The sequence below is a fragment of the Mesoplodon mirus genome (genome assembly GCF_964341445.2).
Source record: "Mesoplodon mirus genome assembly, chromosome: 15".
Lineage (NCBI taxonomy): Eukaryota > Metazoa > Chordata > Mammalia > Artiodactyla > Ziphiidae > Mesoplodon > Mesoplodon mirus.
Genome location: NC_138991.1, coordinates 71,439,362 through 71,458,743, shown reverse-complemented (window position 1 = coordinate 71,458,743; position 19,382 = coordinate 71,439,362). Strand labels below are relative to the sequence as shown.

Here is a 19,382-nt window from a genome sequence, read left to right as displayed (position 1 = left end):
CCCATTAAACAAATCTCCCCATTCTCCCCTCTCTCCAGCCCCTAGTAACCTCCCATCTGTATGAATTTGCCTAGTCTAGGTACTTCATGTAAGTGGAATCATACAATAATTGTCCTTTTGTGTCTGTCTGATTTCACTGAGAGTAATGTCTTCAAGGTTCATTTATGTTGTAGCATGTATCAGAATTCCTTTCCTTTTCAAGGCTGAATAATACTCCATTGTATTCCATTGTATGTATTGGATATATATTACATTTTGTTTATTCAATCATCTATTGATAGATATTTTGGTTGTTTCTAGCTTTTAGCAATTGTGAATAGTGCTACTATGAACACTGGTGTAATAGTATTTGTTTGAGTCCCGGTTTTCAATTTTTTTCAGTATATACTTATGAGTGGAATTGCTGGGTCATATTCTATGTTCAGCTTTTTCAGGAACCGCCAAACTGTTTCCCATGGAGGCTACACCATTTTACATTCCCACCAGCAATGCACAGGGGTTCCAATTTGTCCACATTCTCACCAATATTTGTTATTATCTGTCCTTTAGATTAGATTCATCCTAGTGGATGTGAAGTGGTATCTCATTGTGGTTTTGCATGTTTAGAATCTTTAATCTATCTGTAATTTATGTATTTTGGATGTGTAAGATTGTATTGAGGTTTTCGATTTTTGTTCTCCAAATGCTTGGCATTTTTAACACTGTTATAGTGCTGAATTCTTTCTTCCCCTGCTGATAAAATGCCATTTTATTTTATATTAAATTATATACATACATAGGTCTGTTGCTAGATATTGCTTTATTGACATTTTGTGCATTGTTATACCAATACCACACTATTTTAGTTGCTGCCACTTTATTATATATTTTAATATCTGGGAGGACAAGTGTCTCCCCAGCATTGTTCTTTTTCAAAATGTTCTTGGAGATATTTGAACGTTGTGTCTTCCAGCTCAACTTGATCAGCTTGCATGAAGTTCCACTAAAAACCCCTGTCTGATTCTGATTAGATTTACAGAGTCTACAGATCAGCCTGCAGACCCCTTCTCCTTATACTACTTATCACATAAACCATTTCATTACCTGTGTTTCCGAACAATAAAAGTGTGATAAGAAAGGGAAAATACTGGAATCTAAGATGGGTCAGTTTGGCCCCATGAAGAAGCTCTGGAAAATATTTTGAGAAAGAAAGTTCTTAATTCAGAAGTAAAATGAGCTGGGGCAGTGGAAAGATAGAGGGGTTTCTTTCAGTTACCTGAACTAAAGTTGATTGCATCTGATTAACAAGGATTGGCCTCAGTTATTTGAGATCTTTTGTATTGTGGAATGTAAATATGCCCCCTCATACATACACACGCATATATCTATTTCTTTCTCTAGTATGATGCTGTCCGAATAAACCAACTCTATGAACAAGCCAGGTGGGCCATTCTCTTAGAAGAAATTGACTGCACAGAGGAAGAAATGTTGATCTTTGCAGCACTACAGGTATGGGAACCTCGGTACCTTTCTCTGAAAGGAGACAAAGCAAATTTTTTCTCCTTAAAGTTTCATTTTCTTCATACGGATTTTTTTCTTTGAAAAAGAGCTGAAAATGAGGGTAGTAAATTTAAATTTAAAATATTCCTCATAACCCGTCCACACGCACATCTTATAAGGCATCAGTCTTACGATCCTTATCTCTTCTGCACTACAAGGTCAACCAGTGATGGAAAATAATTGAGTTGGAACATGACTAACTATAAATCTCAAAATAATTTAAATTATATTTCATTTTCCCTACATAGCTGGGAGATCTCCTTCCAGGAGATGTTCAATATTACAGGGGAATTGTCTTCAAGGAAGAAATGGCCGATGGATTCCCTTGTGTTTATAACATTCCTAAAACCTCTGTTTTTGTTGTAGTATCACATTAGCAAACTGTCGTTGTCTACTGAAATACAGGATTTTACAAATGAGTCTGAGGTTGACGAAGTAGAAGCAGCACTTTCTAATTTGGAAGTGACCCTGGAAGGTGGAAAAGCAGACAACACTTTGGTATGAATTTTTCTGATAACTCAGAATTGCGGCTTTGCTCTGACTGATTGACAAACATAGATGAGTTTTTTTTATTATTATAAATAAGGGAATATTTTGTCTGATTTTGAAAAAAAGAAAATACTCTCTTCATCTGACAAACTTAAACCTAGCAAGAACTGACTAGCTTTTCTCAGGTCGCTCTGTAAGAGACAGTAAGGTATTTTCATCACTCTCAATGACAATTCTTTCGTATTGTATTTCTTCTTAAAGATAAGCTAGCTTGTATGAGGGAAAGACTGCTGAGGGCTCCATTTCACTAGTGTGGGACATGAATTGGCCCTTTAACTTAAGTCTAGAAGAATGAAGTAGCTGTGAAAGTAGAGAAACCATATGATCTGTTGACTTAGTCGTACATTTCAACTGGGCAAGGTTGGACATTGTAAAAATTCCTGAACCTTTTGACTTTAGTAAATAAAGAAAAACTCTCCAGTAAAACATAAAGAAATAACACTGTTTTATCGTCTTTATTGCTCCTTATCCAAGAAATGTGGCTGAATGTCACCTTTATAATTGCAATGCCCTTCCTTGTTTGATTCATTCGTTGGGAACCACTCTTTTGTTTAACTTCTTCAGTCATTAGTTTAATCACATCGAATCAGAGAGGTAGAGTCATTGTAATAGGCTATAAATAGTAATAGATAAAAATGAGCCATTATATAGTTTTCTATTTAATGTGTGTTCTATTATGGTTAAATTCCTTAAAATAGGAAATTGGTATCATGCCAAAGCAAATACTTCATACAAACTGAATTCCCAGATTCTGTAGAGATTCAGGCCCTGAATCACATTTATTAGAGACATGGGCCCCATGAAATTGGACTTCTCTTTTGTCTACATCCTCCACTAAATACTTACAATGGAAAAGTCATCCTTCTTAGAATAAATAAAAAATTTCCTTCTCACCTCTCTCAGTATTTTTATTTGATGCCAAACAATAGTCTTTTCAGTTTGAAAAAAGGCACCAACCTACACTGCAGAATGAACTTTGAATGAGATTCCTTCTGAGAGTTTAATCAGTGAACTAGATATAGCAAGACTTATCCACTCTGATGTAAACATTGTAAAATATTTTGTTTATACATAAAAGTAGTCATTTTTTTAATAAATTTATTTATTTTATTTATTTATTTTTGGCTGTGTTGGGTCTTCGTTGCTGCACACGGGCTTTCTCTAGCTGCAGCTAGCAGGGGCTACTCTTCATTGCGGTATGCAGGCTTCTCATTGTGGTGGCTTCTCTTGCTGAGTAGCACGGGCTCTAGGCACACGGGCTTCAGTAGTTATGGCACGTGGGCTCAGTAGTTGTGGTGCATGGGCTTAGTTGCTCTGCGGCATGTGGGATCTTCCCGAGCCAGAGCTCAAACCCGTGTCCCCTGCATTGGCAGGCGGATTCTTAACGACTGCACCACCAGGGAAGGCCCAAATTAGTAGTTTCTAACTCAAATTTTTAACTTGAATGATAGTGTGTGGTAGTTTTTTAAATCTTTTTTCATTTGTGTAATATATGACACAGAAAAGTAAAAAATACAAAAACATACAGCTTAACAAATTAGTATTAATTTATCACCCGAGTCCCCACCCAAATCAAGAACTAGAACTTTGGGCTTCCCTGGTGGCCCAGTGGTTGAGAGTCCACCTGCCGACGCAGGGGACACGGGTTCGTGCCCCGGTCCGGGAAGATCCCACATGCTGTGGAGCGGCTGGGCCCGTCAGCCATGGCCGCTGGGCCTGCGCATCCGGAGCCTGTGCTCTGCAATGGGAGAGGCCACAACAGTGAGAGGCCCGCATACCGCAAAAAAAAAAAAAAGAACTAGAACTTTACCAATCACCCCAGAAGCCCCACATGTGCCTGATCCCAGTCCTAACCCTCCCCCACCTCACCCCCAAGGTAACAACTGGAAATGTAGCTGGTGTGACTGAGGAACTGAGTTTTTCAATTTATTTAATTTTAATTAATTCTAATGTAAATAGCTATACATGGCAGGTGGCTACAGTGTGGGACACTGCAGGTACAGAGTATCAGCACCACCTATCTAATTACTGCTTGTCAAATGTTATCTGCTTTTCCTCAGGAGGACATTACTGATATCCCTAAACTTGCAGATAATCTCAGATTATTTAGGTAAGTCACCCTTGAAGAGGAAAGAAGTTATGCAAAATCTTGCAGGTAAAGAGTCTAGGAGTTTAAATTGAACATCCATTAGGCAGGTTCATGGTTCAAAGGTAAGAGCATGAGCTTTGGCATCAGGCAATGGATGGAGTCCTAGCTCCACTATGCACACCAGCCGGGTGACCTCAGGCATTGTCCTTATGTCCCTGAGCCTCAGTTTCCTGATCTATAAAGTGGTGATATACCTCCCCTTAGGCTTGTTGGGAGAATTAAGTTAAATGATGCCTATGAAGTATTGAGCATGGTGCCTGACTCATTAAATGGTGGTGTAAACACGGCTGGTGTCAGTGATACTGAACACATATGCCAGACTGGAATTCCTTCTATGGTCCACCTGCTCAGGACTCTCACACTATTTGAAAGCTCTTTCATGGTTTAAAAATCAGTTATCTCTAGAACTTTGATCCTGGGCTTATACACAGTAGTCACCTTAGTTTATCTACCTTCACCTGTTAAAGTATTTCTGATAAACTCCCCAGTCACCTCAGGTCAATCTGAAACTGATAAAAAGGCACAGAAGTTTTTTACCTTCTTCATGGAAAGAAAGGGCTGCCACATTTGTGATGGTGCCAAGGTGGGTTAGGATGAGAGGAGTAGGGTCCCTTTGAAGTTCTATCAGTTACTTTATGGTTTGTTGACTTTTCTTAACAAGCTGACACTTCACTGAGTCAGTTGGCTTGAAAAGAAACAAAAGTCCCTTTTTTTAACATATGATGCAAAGAAAGACTTGGAAAGAATGAACAATGAATCAGCTATAAATGAGAAACAAGGAAGGTAACATTTGTCACTGGGTTTCTACAAGGTTTTTTTTTTTTTAGTGTGATTTTAGCAGATGGTTCCAAACAATAGGGTCATTCATTTAACTTCTGTGGCATGAATAGTTGCAACCACGCATATTGTTATAGTCAGAGCTACAGAAAAAAAGTAATTTGAATCCAAAAATATATCTTAATAAATTATTAATAACTGTTCTTAAAAGAAATTCAGTGGCCGTTTTCTCTATATAGAGCAGATTGAGCTCTTCACAAACCAAATGATGACAATATTCTTCCTATAGATTTTTTTAATATATTTTTTTAACATCTTTATTGGAGTATAATTGCTTTACAATGGTGTGTTAGTTTCTGCTTTATAACAAAGTGAATCAGTTATAAATATACATATGTTCCCATATCTCTTCCTTTTGAATCTCCCTCCCTCCCATCCTGCCTATCCCACCCCTCTAGGTGGTCACAAACCACCTAGCTGATCTCCCTGTGCTATGTGGCTGCTTCCCGCTAGCTATCTACCTTACGTTTGGTAGTGTATATATGTCCATGCCACTCTCTCACTTTGTCACAGCTTACTCTTCTCCCTCCCGTATCTTCAAGTCCATTCTCTAAGAGGTCTGTGTCTTTATTCCCGTCTTACCCCTAGGTTTTTCATGACCTTTTTTTTTCTCCTTCTTAGATTCCATATATATGTGTTAGCATATGTTATTTGTTTTTCTTTCTGACTTACTTCACTCTGTATGACAGACTCTAGGCCCATGCGCCTCACTACAAATAACTCAATTTCATTTCTTTTTATGGCTGAGTAATATTCCATTGTATATACGTGCCACATCTTCTTTATCCATTCATTCATTGATGGACACTTAGGTTGCTTCCATGTCCTGACTATTGTAAATAGAGCTGCAATGAACATTTTGGTACATGACCCTTTTTGAATTATGGTTTTCTCAGGGTATATTCCCAGTAGTGGGATTGCTGGGTCATATGGTAGTTCTATTTGTAGTTTTTTAAGGAACCTCCATACCGTTCTCCATAGTGGCTGTACCAATTCACATTCCCACCAGCAGTGCAAGAGTGTTCCCTTTTTTCCACACCCTCTCCAGCACTTATTGTTTCTAGATTTCTTGATGATGGCCATTCTGACTGGTGTGAGATGATATCTCATTGTAGTTTTGATTTGCATTTCTCTAATGATTAATGATGTTGAGCATTCTTTCATGTGTTTGTTTGCAGTCTGTATATCTTCTTTGGAGAAATGTCTATTTAGGTCTTCTGCCCATTTTTGGATTGGGTTGTTTGTATTTTTGTTATTGAGCTGCATGAGCTGCTTGTAAATTTTGGAGATTAATCCTTTGTCAGTTGCTTCATTTGCAACTATTTTCTCCCATTCTGAGGGTTGTCTTTTCATCTTGTTTATGCTTTCCTTTGCTGTGCAAAAGCTTTTAAGATTCATTAGGTCCCAATTGTTTATTTTTGTTTTTATTTCCATTTCTCTAGGAGGTGGGTCAAAAAGCATCTTTCTGTGATTTATGTCATAGAGTGTTGTGCCTATGTTTTCCTCTAAGAGTTTGATAGTTTCTGGCCTTACATTTAGGTCTTTAATCCATTTTGAGATTATTTTTGTGTATGGTGTTTGGGAGTGTTCTAATCTCATACTTTTACTTGTACCTGTCCAGTTTTCCCAGCACCACTTATTGAAGAGGCTGTCTTTTCTCCACTGTATATTCTTGCCTCCTTTATCAAGGATAAGGTGACCATATATGCGTGGGTGTATCTCTGGGCTTTCTCTCCTGTTCCATTGATCTATATTTCTGTTTTTGTGCCAGTACCATACTGTCTTGATTACTGTAGCTTTGTAGTATAGTCTGAAGTCAGGGAACCTGATTCCTCCAGCTCCATTTTACGTTCTCAAGGTTGCTTTTGCTATTCAGGGTCTTTTGTATTTCCATACAAATGTGAAATTTTTTGTTCTAGTTCTGTGAAAAATGTCAGTGGTAGTTTGATAGGAATTGCATTGAATCTCTAGATTGCTTTGCATAGTAGAGTCATTTTCACAACATTGATTCTTCCAATGCAAGAACATGGTATATCTTTCCATCTATTTCTAATATCTTTAATTTCTTTCATCAGTGTCTTATAATTGTCTGCATACAGGTCTTTTGTCTCCTTAGGAAGGTTTATTTCTAGATATTTTATTCTTTTTGTTGCAATGGTAAATGGGAGTGTTTTCTTAATTTCACTTTCAGATTTTTCATCATTAGTGTATAGGAATGCCAGAGATTTCTGTGCATTAATTTTGTATCCTGCTACTTTACCAAATTCATTGATTAGCTCTAGTAGTTATCTGGTAGCATCTTTGGGATTCTCTATGTATAGTATCATATCATCTGCAAACACTGACAGCTTTAATTCTTCTTTTCTGATTTGGATTCCTTTTATTACTTTTTCTTCTCTGATTGCTGTAGCTAAAACTTCCAGAACTATGTTGAATAATAGTGGTGACCCTGGGCAACCTTGTCTTGTTCCTGATCATAGTGGAAATGGTTTCAGGTTTTCACCATTGAGGACAGTGTTGGCTGTGCGTTTGTCTTATATGGCCTTCATTATGTTGAAGGAAGTTCCCTCTGTGCCTACTTTCTACAGGGTTTTCATCATAAATGCGTGTTGGATTTTGTTGAAAGATTTCTCTGCATCTATTGAGATGATCATGTGGTTTTTCTCCTTCAATTTGTTAATATGGTGTATCACGTTGATTGATTTGTGTATATTGAAGAATCCTTGCATTCCTGGAATAAACCCCACTTGATCATGGTGTATGATCCTTTTAATGTGCTGTTGGATTCTGTTTGCTAGTATTTTGTTGAGGATTTTTGCATCTATGTTCATCAGTGATATTGGCCTGTAGTTTTCTTTCTTTGTGACATCTTTGCCTGATTTTGGTATCAGGGTGATGGTGGCCTTGTAGAATGAGTTTGGGAGTATTCCTCCCTCTGCTATATTTTGGAAGAGTTTGAGAAGGATAGGTGTTAGCTCTTCTCTAAATGTTTGATAGAATTCGCCTGTGAAGCCATCTGGTCCTGGGCTTTTGTTTGTTGGAAGATTTTTAATCACAGTTTCAATTTCAGTGCTTGTGATTGGTCTGTTCATATTTTCTATATCTCCCTGGTTCAGTCTCAGCAGGTGCTGTCTACAAGCGACCCACTTCAGACCTAGGGACACATACAGACTGAAAGTGAGGGGATGGAAAAAGATATTCCATGCAAATGGAAATCAAAAGAAAGCTGGAGTAGCAATTCTCATATCAGACAAAATAGACTTTAAAATAAAGACTATTACAAGAGACAAAGAAGTACACTACATAATGATCAAGGGATCGATCTAACAAGAAGATATAAAAATTGTAAATATTTATGCACCCAACATAGGAGTACCTCAATACATAAGGCAAAAACCAACAGCCATAAAATGGGAAATCGACAGTAACACATTCATAGTAGGGGACTTTAACACCCCACTTTCACCAATGGACAGATCATCCAAAATGAAAATAAATAAGGAAACACAAGCTTTAAATGATACATTAAACAAGATGGACTTAATTGATATTTATAGGACATTCCATCCAAAAACAACAGAATACATATTTTTCTCAAGTGCTCATAGAACATTCTCCATGATAGATCATATCTTGGGTCACAAATCAAGCCTTGGTAAATTTAAGAAAATTGAAATCGTATCAAGTATGTTTTCCAACCACAACACTGTGAGACTAGATATCAATTACAGGAAAAGATCTGTAAAAACTAGAAACACATGGAGGCTAAACAATACACTATTTAATAACGAAGTGATCACTGAAGAAATCAAAGAGGAAATCAAAAAATACCTAGAAACAAATGACAATGGAGACACCACAACCCAAAACATATGGGAAGCAGCAAAGGCAGTTCTAAGAGGGAAGTTTATAGCAATACAATCCTACCTTAAGAAACAGGAAACATCTCACATAAACAACCTAACCTTGCACCTAAAGCAATTAGAGAAAGAAGAACAAAAAAACCCAAAAGTTAGCAGAAGGAAAGAAATCATAAAAATCAGATCAGAAATAAATGAAAAGGAAATGAAGGAAATGATAGCAAAGATCAATAAAACTAAAAGCTGGTTCTTTGAGAAGGTAAACAAAGTTGATAAACCATTATATCCAGACTCATCAAGAAAAAAAGGGAGAAGATTCAAATCAATAGAATTAGAAATGAAAAAGGAGAAGTAACAACTGACACTGCAGAAATACAAAGGATCATGAGAGATTACTACAAGCAACTCTATGCCAATAAAATGGACAACCTGGAAGAAATGGACAAATTCTTAGAAATGCACAACCTGCCGAGACTGAACCAGGAAGAAATAGAAAATATGAACAGACTAATCACAAGCACTGAAATTGAAACTGTGATTAAAAATCTTCCAACAAACAAAAGCCCAGGACCAGATGGCTTCACAGGCGAATTCTATCAAACATTTAGAGAAGAGCTAACACCTATCCTTCTCACACTCTTCCAAAATATAGCAGAGGGAGGAACACTCCCAAACTCATTCTACGAGGCCACCATCACCTTGATACCAAAACCAGGCAAAGATGTCACAAAGAAAGAAAACTACAGGCCAATATCACTGATGAACATAGATGCAAAAATCCTCAACAAAATACTAGCAAACAGAATCCAACAGCACATTAAAAGGATCATACACCATGATCAAGTGGGGTTTATCCCAGGAATGGAAGGATTCTTCAGTATACGCAAATCAATCACTGTGATAAACCGTATTAACAAACTGAAGGAGAAAAAGCATATGATCATCTCAATAGATGCAGAGAAATCTTTCAACAAAATCCAACACGCATTTATGATGAAAACCCTGTATAAAGTAGGCACAGAGAGAACTTTCCTCAACATAATGAAGGTCATATATGACAAACCCACAGCCAGCATCGTCCTCAATGGTGAAAAACTGAAACCATTTCCACTATGATCAGGAACAAGTCAAGGTTGCCCAGGGTCACCACTATTATTCAACGTAGTTCTGGAAATTTTAGCCACAGCAGTCAGAGAAGAAAAAGAAATAAAAGGAATCCAAATCAGAAAAGAAGAAGTAAAGCTGTCACTGTTTGCAGATGACATGATACTCTACATAGAGAATCCTAAAGATGTTGCCAGAAAACTACTAGAGATAATCAATGAATTTGGCAAAGTAGCAGGATACAAAATTAATGCACAGAAATCTCTGGCATTCCTATACACTAATGATGAAAAATCTGAAAGTGAAATTAAGAAAACACTCCCATTTACCATTGCAACAGAAAGAATAAAATATCTAGGAATAAACCTACCTAAGGAGACAAAAGACCTGTACGCAGAAAATTATAAGACACTGATGAAGAGAACATTTTGAAACAATTATTTGGAAATGTTTCCATTGCAACAGTGTTGCCAATAATGATACTGCCTATTAAAACAATATTATCTGCTCACCTTTAAAACCTGGAAACAGAATTTTTCTGTGTTAAAGCATCCAAATTAAGAGTGATAGTGTATTTTAAACCCACTTATTAAAAATATTAAAGTGCCACATATCCTGATCAATTTGCATAAGTGAGTGATTGACATCAGGGAAGATGGAAATTAGCAGCCTTGTTTCAACAAAAACCTTCAAACAGGTAGACGGCATTAAAATATGAATAGTGTGATTTAGTAAGCACGGCCAACAGTGTGTTTCCTCCACTGAGGTTTGTATAACTGAGCAATAACCTCCCTTCTTGAAACAAACAAAACTTTTCATATATATTTATTTTTAATTTTGGTTTATATAAGTTTTGTAATGTATATATTGTAATATATTACAAATAAATAATCATAAGTATGTTAGGGGGTATGTACCCAAAATATTTTCAGGATTGGGTGTGCCACGTTTAAGTTTGGAGATCACTGGTCTGGAGTTGTGTTTCTCAAACGAGGGAACCAGTTTAGGAAAGGTTACTTAAAATGAAGATGCCTGGGCCCTAACCTGGACCTGCTGAATAGGAAGGACTCTCTAGGACTGGGCCCAGGCTTGTATATCTTCAACAAGTTCCCTTCCAATTCTGATGAACACCAGAATTTGAGAACCATTTTTCTAGAAAATAAAGCCCAGCTCCTTAGGTGGACATTCAGAGTCCCACCATGGCCGTGGTCTGCTTGCTGTTCTGGTCTCCATCAGCCCCACACATGGAAATGCTGTAGCCTCAGAAACTGCCTCTTTGCCCATTTCCATGGCTCAGCCCGTCACCCAGCATGAGGCAGATCAAGAAGTGTTGACCCAACTCCTACAAGCAAGGTGCCAGGCTCTGACACGTCTCTGCATTTCACACATGCAGTTGCATGAACTCTTTTTTTTTTTTAATTTTATTTATTTTTGGCTGTGTTGGGTTTTTGTTGCTGCATGTGAGCTTTCTCTAGGTGTGGTGAGCAGGGGCTACACTTCATTGCAGTATGTGGGCTTCTCATTGCAGTGGCTTCTCTTGTTGTGGAACATGGGCTCTAGGCACATGGGCTTCAGTAGTTGCAGCATGCAGGCTCAGTAGTTGTGGCACATGGGCTTAGTTGCTCCATGATATGTGGGATCTTCCCAGACCAGGGATCAAACCCATGTCCCCTGCATTGGCAGGCAGATTCTTAACCACTGCACCACCAGGGAAGTCCCTCAACTTTTCTTTTTGAAATTTCTTTTCCCTGTTCCTCCCATCAAATTCTTATTGATCCTTCATTCTATGTTTAAATGTTGTGTACTCTGTTACTCACCACTCCTATGTCCTTGTTGTATGACTTACCTCATTTTATTATATTTATTTACTTATACATTTCCCTCTTTTAATTACAAGCTCCATGAGTATTTGACACTGTCTCTTTTCTTTTTTTTTTTTTTTTGGTCATTCTTCAGGTAACATTTATTGATTGCTTGTTTTGCTTTTTGCTTTTCTGAAATTTATTTTTATTGAGATAACGTTGATTTATAACATTATATGTTTCATATGTACAACATTATATTTCTACTCCTGTATACCCTACAGTGTGCTCACCACCAAAAATTTAGTTTCTATCCATCACCATACAGCTGATCCCCTTTACCCATTTCGCCATCCCTGCCCCACCCCTCCCCCTCTAGTAACTACTACTCTGATCTCTGTTATCTAGGTGTTTGTTTTGGTTTGTCCATTTATTTTGTCTTTTGTTTTTTTATTAGTTCTTTGTATTCCACACATGAATGAAATCATATGGTATTTGTCTTTCTCTATCTGACTTATTTCATTTAACATAATACCCTCAAAGTCCATCCACGTGGCCACAAATGGCAAGATTTCATTCTATTTTGTGACTAATATTCCATTGTGAATATATATGTATATATTCATATACATATACATACCACATCTTCTTTATCTGTTCATTTATCGATGGACGCTTTGTTTGTTTCCATATCTTGGCAGTAAATAATGCCACAGTGAACATAAAGGCGTATATATCTTTTCAAATTAGTGTTCTCATATTCTATGGATAAATACCCAGAAATTTCATTTCTGGGTTATATGGTAGTTCTATTCTTAATTTTTTGAGGAATCTCTATATTGTTTTCCATGGTGGCTACACTGGTTTGCATTCCTACCAACAGCGTATGAGGGTTCCCTTTTCTCCACAACCTCACCAATACTTTTTATTTCTTGTATTTTTTATAATAGCCAATCTAACAGGCATGAGATGATTTTAACCTTGTAGTTTTGATTTGCATTTGCCTAATAATTCGTGATGTTGAACATCTTTTCATGTACCTGTTGGCCACCTGTATGTCTTTGGAAAAATGTCTATTCAGCTACTCTGCCCGGTTTTTAATTGGGTTGTTTGTTTTTTGTTGTTGTTGAGTTGTATGAGCTCTTTATATATTTTGGATATTAATGCCTTATTGGATATACCATTTGGAAATATCTTCTCCCATTCAGTAGGTTATCAGTTCATTTTGTTGATGGTTTACTTTGCTGTGCAGAAGCTTCTCAGTTTTATGTTATCCAATTTTTAAATGTTTGCTTTTGTTTCCCTTGCCTGAGGAGATTTATCTAGAAAGATATTGCTAAGACCAATATCTTAGCAATGTTAGCAAACATAGGCATACTGCCTATGTTTTCTTCTAGTAGTTTATGGTTTTAGGTATGGTTAAGACTTACATTCAAGTCTTTAATCCATTTTGAGTTGTTTTTTGTGTATGGTGTGAGATGGTGATCTTGTTTTATTTTTTGCCTGTAGCAGTCCAGTTTTTCCAACACCATTTATTGAAGAGACTATTCTTTCTCCATTGTATGTACTTTGTACGTTTGTCATAAATTAACTGTCCATAACCGCATGGGTTTTTCTACCAATACCATGCTATTTTGATTACTATGGCTCTGTGATTTAGTTTAAAATCAGGGTGTGTGATACCTCCAGCTTTGTTTTTCATTTATTTTTTTGTTTTGTTTTGTTTCATTTTGTTTCATTTTGTTTTGTTTTCCCCTTTAGGATTGCTTTTGCTATTCAGAGTCTTTTGTGGTTCCATATAGACTTTAGAATTTTTTATTCTATTTCTGTGAAAAATGTCTTTGGGATTTTGCCAGGGATTGCATATAATCTGTAGATTGCTTTAAGTAATATGGACATTTTAACAATGTTAATTCTTCCAATTCATGAGCATGGAATATCTTTCCATTTATTTGTGTCTTCTCCAATTTCTTTCAACAGTGTCATCTAGTTTTCAGTGTACAAAAAAACTATCTCATTCTTGTGTGCACCACTCCCCACCCAGCCACCTTCTCCACTCCTCCTTCCCTGCCCTGCCTCAGCCTCTGGAACATCATTAGTTTTGGGGATATGCAAAAGCAGATGGAGGGTGAGCCAACCTGGAAGAAAATAGTAGAGGGAATTTAAGATCTTTTCATACTCTTAAAGTCCAGTTAAAATAGAGAAACAGAGCTTCATTCTTAATTCTGAATAGAAATATTTAGATGCCTAGGACTAAACTGAGACTTCACTGTCTTTTGGTTGTAGGCTGTGTCTTTAGATTTTATTTTGAAAATATTAACTTTGGAGAATCTGATTCTTAGACAAATAATCTTTTAAATATGTTCCTTAGAATTATACTACCTACAACTCTCAACATGATAAATACTATTTTAATGTAGTGATTTTCTAAATCCTAGAGATATTAACTCCGTATAAGGTTTTCCAGTTTTATTGTGTGATTGTTATATAATAATCTCCTGTAATACATTGTTTTTTTAATGAACATCTTCTCCCTTATCCTGGTGTTAAGGATAGTACATTTTTAGCTAATGAAAAACTAGTACTAACATGTTAAAAGACTTACCCCAAATTATATATGAGTGCAGTTAAGCCCAAGCTTCCTCTCTTCCTCTGTTCTTGAATGCAGAAATCTACCCCTCAAACATGAGATACCCTGATGCACCCCCAAGGCTAGGATTTCTCCACTGAACCACATACAATTCCTATTACCTTTTCTCTGTCCATCTGTAACCCCTTCCCTACTCCCCAGCTCGATCTCTTGTTTTCTATTTCGAATGACCCAGCTGAGGCCTGCCATTGGCACCACCAACATTGTCTAGCCCAGAGTACAAAGTTTTCTGGCCCCAATGGATATCATGGTTGGAGATCTTCCCCCAAAATATTTTTTTTAATTGAAGTATAGTTGATTTACAATGTTGTGCCAAAATATTTTTTAATAAGAGTAGAGTCTATGTAGATTAACTGTAGATTTTGGTGATTTCCATGGCTCACTAGGAATTTTTTCATGGTTTCTCTTAAGGGTCAAGATGAAAGTACAGAAAAGTACTTTTATATCTGATTTTTATGTCTGATAATCTGAAGATTGTGTCGTCCGTATAGACAGCTTTTTCAGATTCAAGAAGTAAACTGAAATTTTAGATGTCACCAGATTCATGGATGTTTCTCACATCATCATCATCATAGTAATAATAATAATAATTTGTTGAGCACTTCAGTTTGCCAGGTACCTTATAGAGATTACCTCTTTCCATCCTCACAAAAGCCCTGTGAACTGGAGGCTGATACTCTCCCATCACACAGAAGCAGTAAATGTGGCCCAGACAGATGAAGTGTCTTTCCCAGGGTCACAAATTTATACAGTAGCACAGCCAGATTGTAGCCCTAGGTGGTCTAGCTCCTGAGATTTTGCATTAACTTCTGCATCTCATATCAAAACCCCATTTTCAGTTTTTAGAAATGAGTTAGCAATTTGAAAATTATTTTTAAAAAATACAGAGGATGCTGTTTCAAAGGGTCCCTAGAGCATCTTGATTCACTTGAATTTGCAATGTGTCCTACATTTCTGGATGCTTTTTCAAATGCTTACTGTACTTTAATTTGCAGGCCCAAGAAGCTAATATTAAAAGCTTTCAAACAATATTGGTTCGTCTTTAAAGACACGTCTATGACCTACTTTAAAAATAAGGAACTTGAACAAGGAGAACCAGTAGAAAAACTAAATCTTAGAGGTAAGAGGGTCCAATATCTTGGTATGGCTTGTCATGGCCCAGCAAGTGGATGAAAGCCAAGACTCCCACCAGTGAAGCAGGTTCACTCCCAGAGGAATCTCTTATGTCACAGGTTGTCAGTGACCGCCTGCCTGCAGCTCCTCCTCCCTGTGAAACATGGACCTGAAATGCAAACCAGTGAATGGTTATTTATGTTATGCTGTCCCTTCTTTCCCAGTGTGCCCAAGTCTCGGAAGTGGTGGTAATTGGTGTCATAAACGTAGTACATGAGACACTGTTGGATCCTGAAAAGCGCTCTGAATTCCAAAACAGTTATGTCTAATTCAGTATCACTTTTGTGTCTGATTTCTGAAAGTGGCTGTGAGTGTACTGTAACTCCATTAACTAAAAATTTAATTAACTAGTGCACTCAATTCCCTTATCATTGTGACAATCAGAGGATTCCCTCTGCTTTAATTCATTTCAAAGCTTATATTCAATAATTGATTATATGAGTTAGAATAGCCAAACCAACCTGAAAAATGAATTCAACTGATGATTATTTAAGAAATCCATAAGAGAAATATTTTTATTTATCCATGTTATGTTCATAACTTATCTAGTTATCCTTTAATTAATGTTATCAGCCTGCTCCTCAGTTTTTCAGAAGAGAACCAAATCTGAGGAGCTTATGTTCAAAGTCTTTATTTTAGATGCACATCTGATATTTGTCTAAGCGATCTCTCAGAACTCAGTTCTGTCCTTGACTTTTATCATTCAGGCTGTGAAGTTGTGCCAGATGTAAATGTAGCAGGGAGAAAATTTGGAATCAAGTTACTAATCCCAGTTGCTGATGGTATGAATGAAGTATATCTGAGATGTGACCACGTAAGTAAAACCACAAAAATGGTAAGTCACTTCACTTTTATTAAGCCTCAGGACAAACCGTCTCAGGTGTTTTCTCAAATGAGAGCACTCATCAGTCAGCTATTGCTGTGTAACAAACAATCACAAAACTCACAAAGACACATACCAATAAACGTTCTGCAGGTGGGCTGGAGATTGAGTGATCCAGGCTGAGGGCATCTGGGCAGATCTTCTTCAAGCCATCCACCTGGCTCGGCTGGCTCCTTATTGCAGGCTGAGCTCATGGGATTTATTCTGCGTCCCAGGCTGCCTGGGGAGGAGGCTCTTCTCATAGGGATGGCAGAAGTGCCAGAGGGGAACTGGGAATGTGTGAGACCTCCTAAATCTTAAGCTTGCAGTCAATCGGTAGGTACACTGTCATTTCCACCCATGCTCCATTGACTAAAGCACATCCATGGCCAGGCCCAAAGTCAAGAGATGGGAAATTACACTCTGACTCTGGTGGGAGGGAATGTAAAATTACGTGGCAAGAGGTGTGGATGCTAGGAGGGTGAAGATTGAGGCCAGTGATTCAGTGAACCACACCTACTGTTGCCCTGGAGAATTAATTCAATTCTTCACCTGCATCCCCTCGGCTTCTGGGACCACTCTCTTTAGCTCCCTGAGGTAACAAATGAGCACAGACATTAAAGAACAATAGAGGCTACCACTAACTGGTTCAGCACCACCAATGGACCTGATTCCTACCATGGGATTAGAATCTTTACTAAGGATAGGCCAGGGGAGAAATAATATGAGAAGTCCGTTAATGATTTTTCCTCATTTTTTTCTGTCATAGAGATAAGATGTGATATGAAAATGGAAATATGTGTCAAGGACGCTATCGGATAGTTTGGGTTTTCACCTGTCTGTGCCCCATGGAGCTCCTTTGTGTCCTTGGTTCATCTTTTTTTTTTTTTTTAATTTATTTGGTTGCATCAGGTCTTAGTTGTGGCAGGCGGGCTCCTTAGTTGCAGCTCATCAGCTCCTTAGTTACAGCACACGGGCTTTTTAGCTGTGGCTCGCAGGCTCCTAAGTTGCAGCATGCAAACTCTTAGTTGCAGCATGCATGTGGGATCTAGTTCCCTGACCAGGGTTCGAACCCGGGCCCCTGCATAGGGAGCATGGAGTTTTATCCACTGTACCACCAGGGAAGTCCCTCCTTGGTTCGTCTTTAAATGCAAAGTTCTCCGCACGGAATTTCTTAAAGTTGACATTCGTATTCTCTAGCCCCGTGGTACCTAGAAATTCAACACAGGACTCAGAAGCTCTCATTGGACTTTAAATTATGTGGTTAACAGCCAGTCTGAATGTGTGCCACTTCGTATCTTCCCTTGCTGGGAAGGTGACGGTTTTGTATCATAGAGATGAAAGCCCAGGTCCTGCTCTGTTCCCAGCATGGCTGCTTTGCATTTGAACTTACTTCTCAGCTCTCTGGTGTTTGCTGCAGGAGAGTCAGTATGCCCAGTGGATGGCTGCCTGCATCTTGGCATCAAAGGGCAAAACCATGGCGGACAGCTCCTACCAGCCAGAGGTCCTTAACATCCTTTCATTTCTGAGGATGAAAAACCGGAGCTCAGCATCTCAGGTGGCTTCCAGTCTCGAAAACATGGATATGAACCCGGAATGTTTTGTGTCACCTAGGTGTGCAAAAAAGCACAAGTCTAAACAGGTACTGCTAATCTGGTTGGGGTGATTGCAGAAAATTCTGTATTTTCTGAAATAAAATAAATAATTAAAATGACTGAGATCATCATCATGAAAAATCAGCTGATGGGGAAATTTGACTATGAACTGGGTATTAGATGATATTAAGAAGTTATTGTGAATTTTCTTAGCAGTGACTATACTGCTAACTGAACATGGCAATATTCTCAGAATAAACCTAATTTTAAAATAATGATTTAGTCCCCACAAGTTAAAATTGTAAGTTATGCTTCCATAAGAGTGGGTTGAAAGTTACACAGATAAACTGATTCAAGTAGAATCATTGTCCATGGAGACCACAGACCCCAGAAAGAAGAACTCAGGACTCTTCATCTACATAAAGCTTAGATACTTATGTGTTGGTCCATCTTCCTGTTTCTCCACAGTGATTTGCATGTATTATAGAAAGAGAGAGAGAGAGTGAATGAATGAATGGGAGGAATTGTCTTTGTGGAGCTGTAGTTTGGCCTTGCATTCATTCTTCTCATTGCGGACCCGGGGCTAATGGGATGATTGCTGTAGAGGGTCAGTGCCTGCTAAGGAGAATTTGACATCTCCCACTTCTGCTTAGCTGGCAGCCCGCATCCTGGAGGCCCATCAGAACGTGGCCCAGATGCCCCTGGTCGAAGCCAAGATGCAGTTCATTCAGGCATGGCAGTCTCTACCTGAATTCGGCCTCACCTACTACCTTGTCAGGTGATTACAATGCTCACTTGCCTCTCTCACTTTCTGTTCAATTTTAAGTGGTTTCATGGAGCCCAGTTTATTCTCATTTGGTCTAGAAGGTAGATCTCTTTTTTTTTTTTTAATTTTAGAATACTGTCCTTTCACAAATGGCCCAAACACTTTTGACTGCTCATGACAGTCTTCCATACCTCTGTTCACAGTGCCTACCAGATCTCTCTGCTTCTCCTGGGTCCCCTAAGTTTTCAACTTAGCAGCAAGAGTGATCCTTTTAAGAGCTCAGTCAAACCACGTCAGGCCTCTGCTCACCACCATCTGAAGGCATTGTGTCACATTCAGAGTAAGAGCCAAATCCTTACAGTGGCCCTACAAGACCTTAGTGCTGGAATTTCACATCCTCTCCTCTCCTTCACTGTGCCCAGCCACACTGGCCTCCTAGCAGGGCCTTGAGCCTGAGGAAAAAAAAAAACCTCTGGCTTTCACACTGGCTGTGCCC

At 38.1% G+C, this 19,382-nt stretch overlaps 1 protein-coding gene across 2 annotated transcripts in view; it reads left to right on the top strand.

Moving 5' to 3' along the window:
- FERMT1 (FERM domain containing kindlin 1) overlaps nucleotides 1-19,382 on the top strand; it is a 54,448-nt gene that overhangs the window by 28,519 nt on the left and 6,547 nt on the right. For both annotated transcript variants that reach the window (XM_082645693.1, XM_082645692.1), the window contains exons 7-13: nucleotides 1,381-1,488; nucleotides 1,906-2,037; nucleotides 4,149-4,198; nucleotides 15,486-15,610; nucleotides 16,371-16,477; nucleotides 17,946-18,167; nucleotides 18,774-18,898. In XM_082645693.1, coding sequence (XP_082501819.1) covers nucleotides 1,381-1,488; nucleotides 1,906-2,037; nucleotides 4,149-4,198; nucleotides 15,486-15,610; nucleotides 16,371-16,477; nucleotides 17,946-18,167; nucleotides 18,774-18,898 — 869 coding nt within the window. The remainder of the gene's footprint in view (nucleotides 1-1,380; nucleotides 1,489-1,905; nucleotides 2,038-4,148; nucleotides 4,199-15,485; nucleotides 15,611-16,370; nucleotides 16,478-17,945; nucleotides 18,168-18,773; nucleotides 18,899-19,382) is intronic.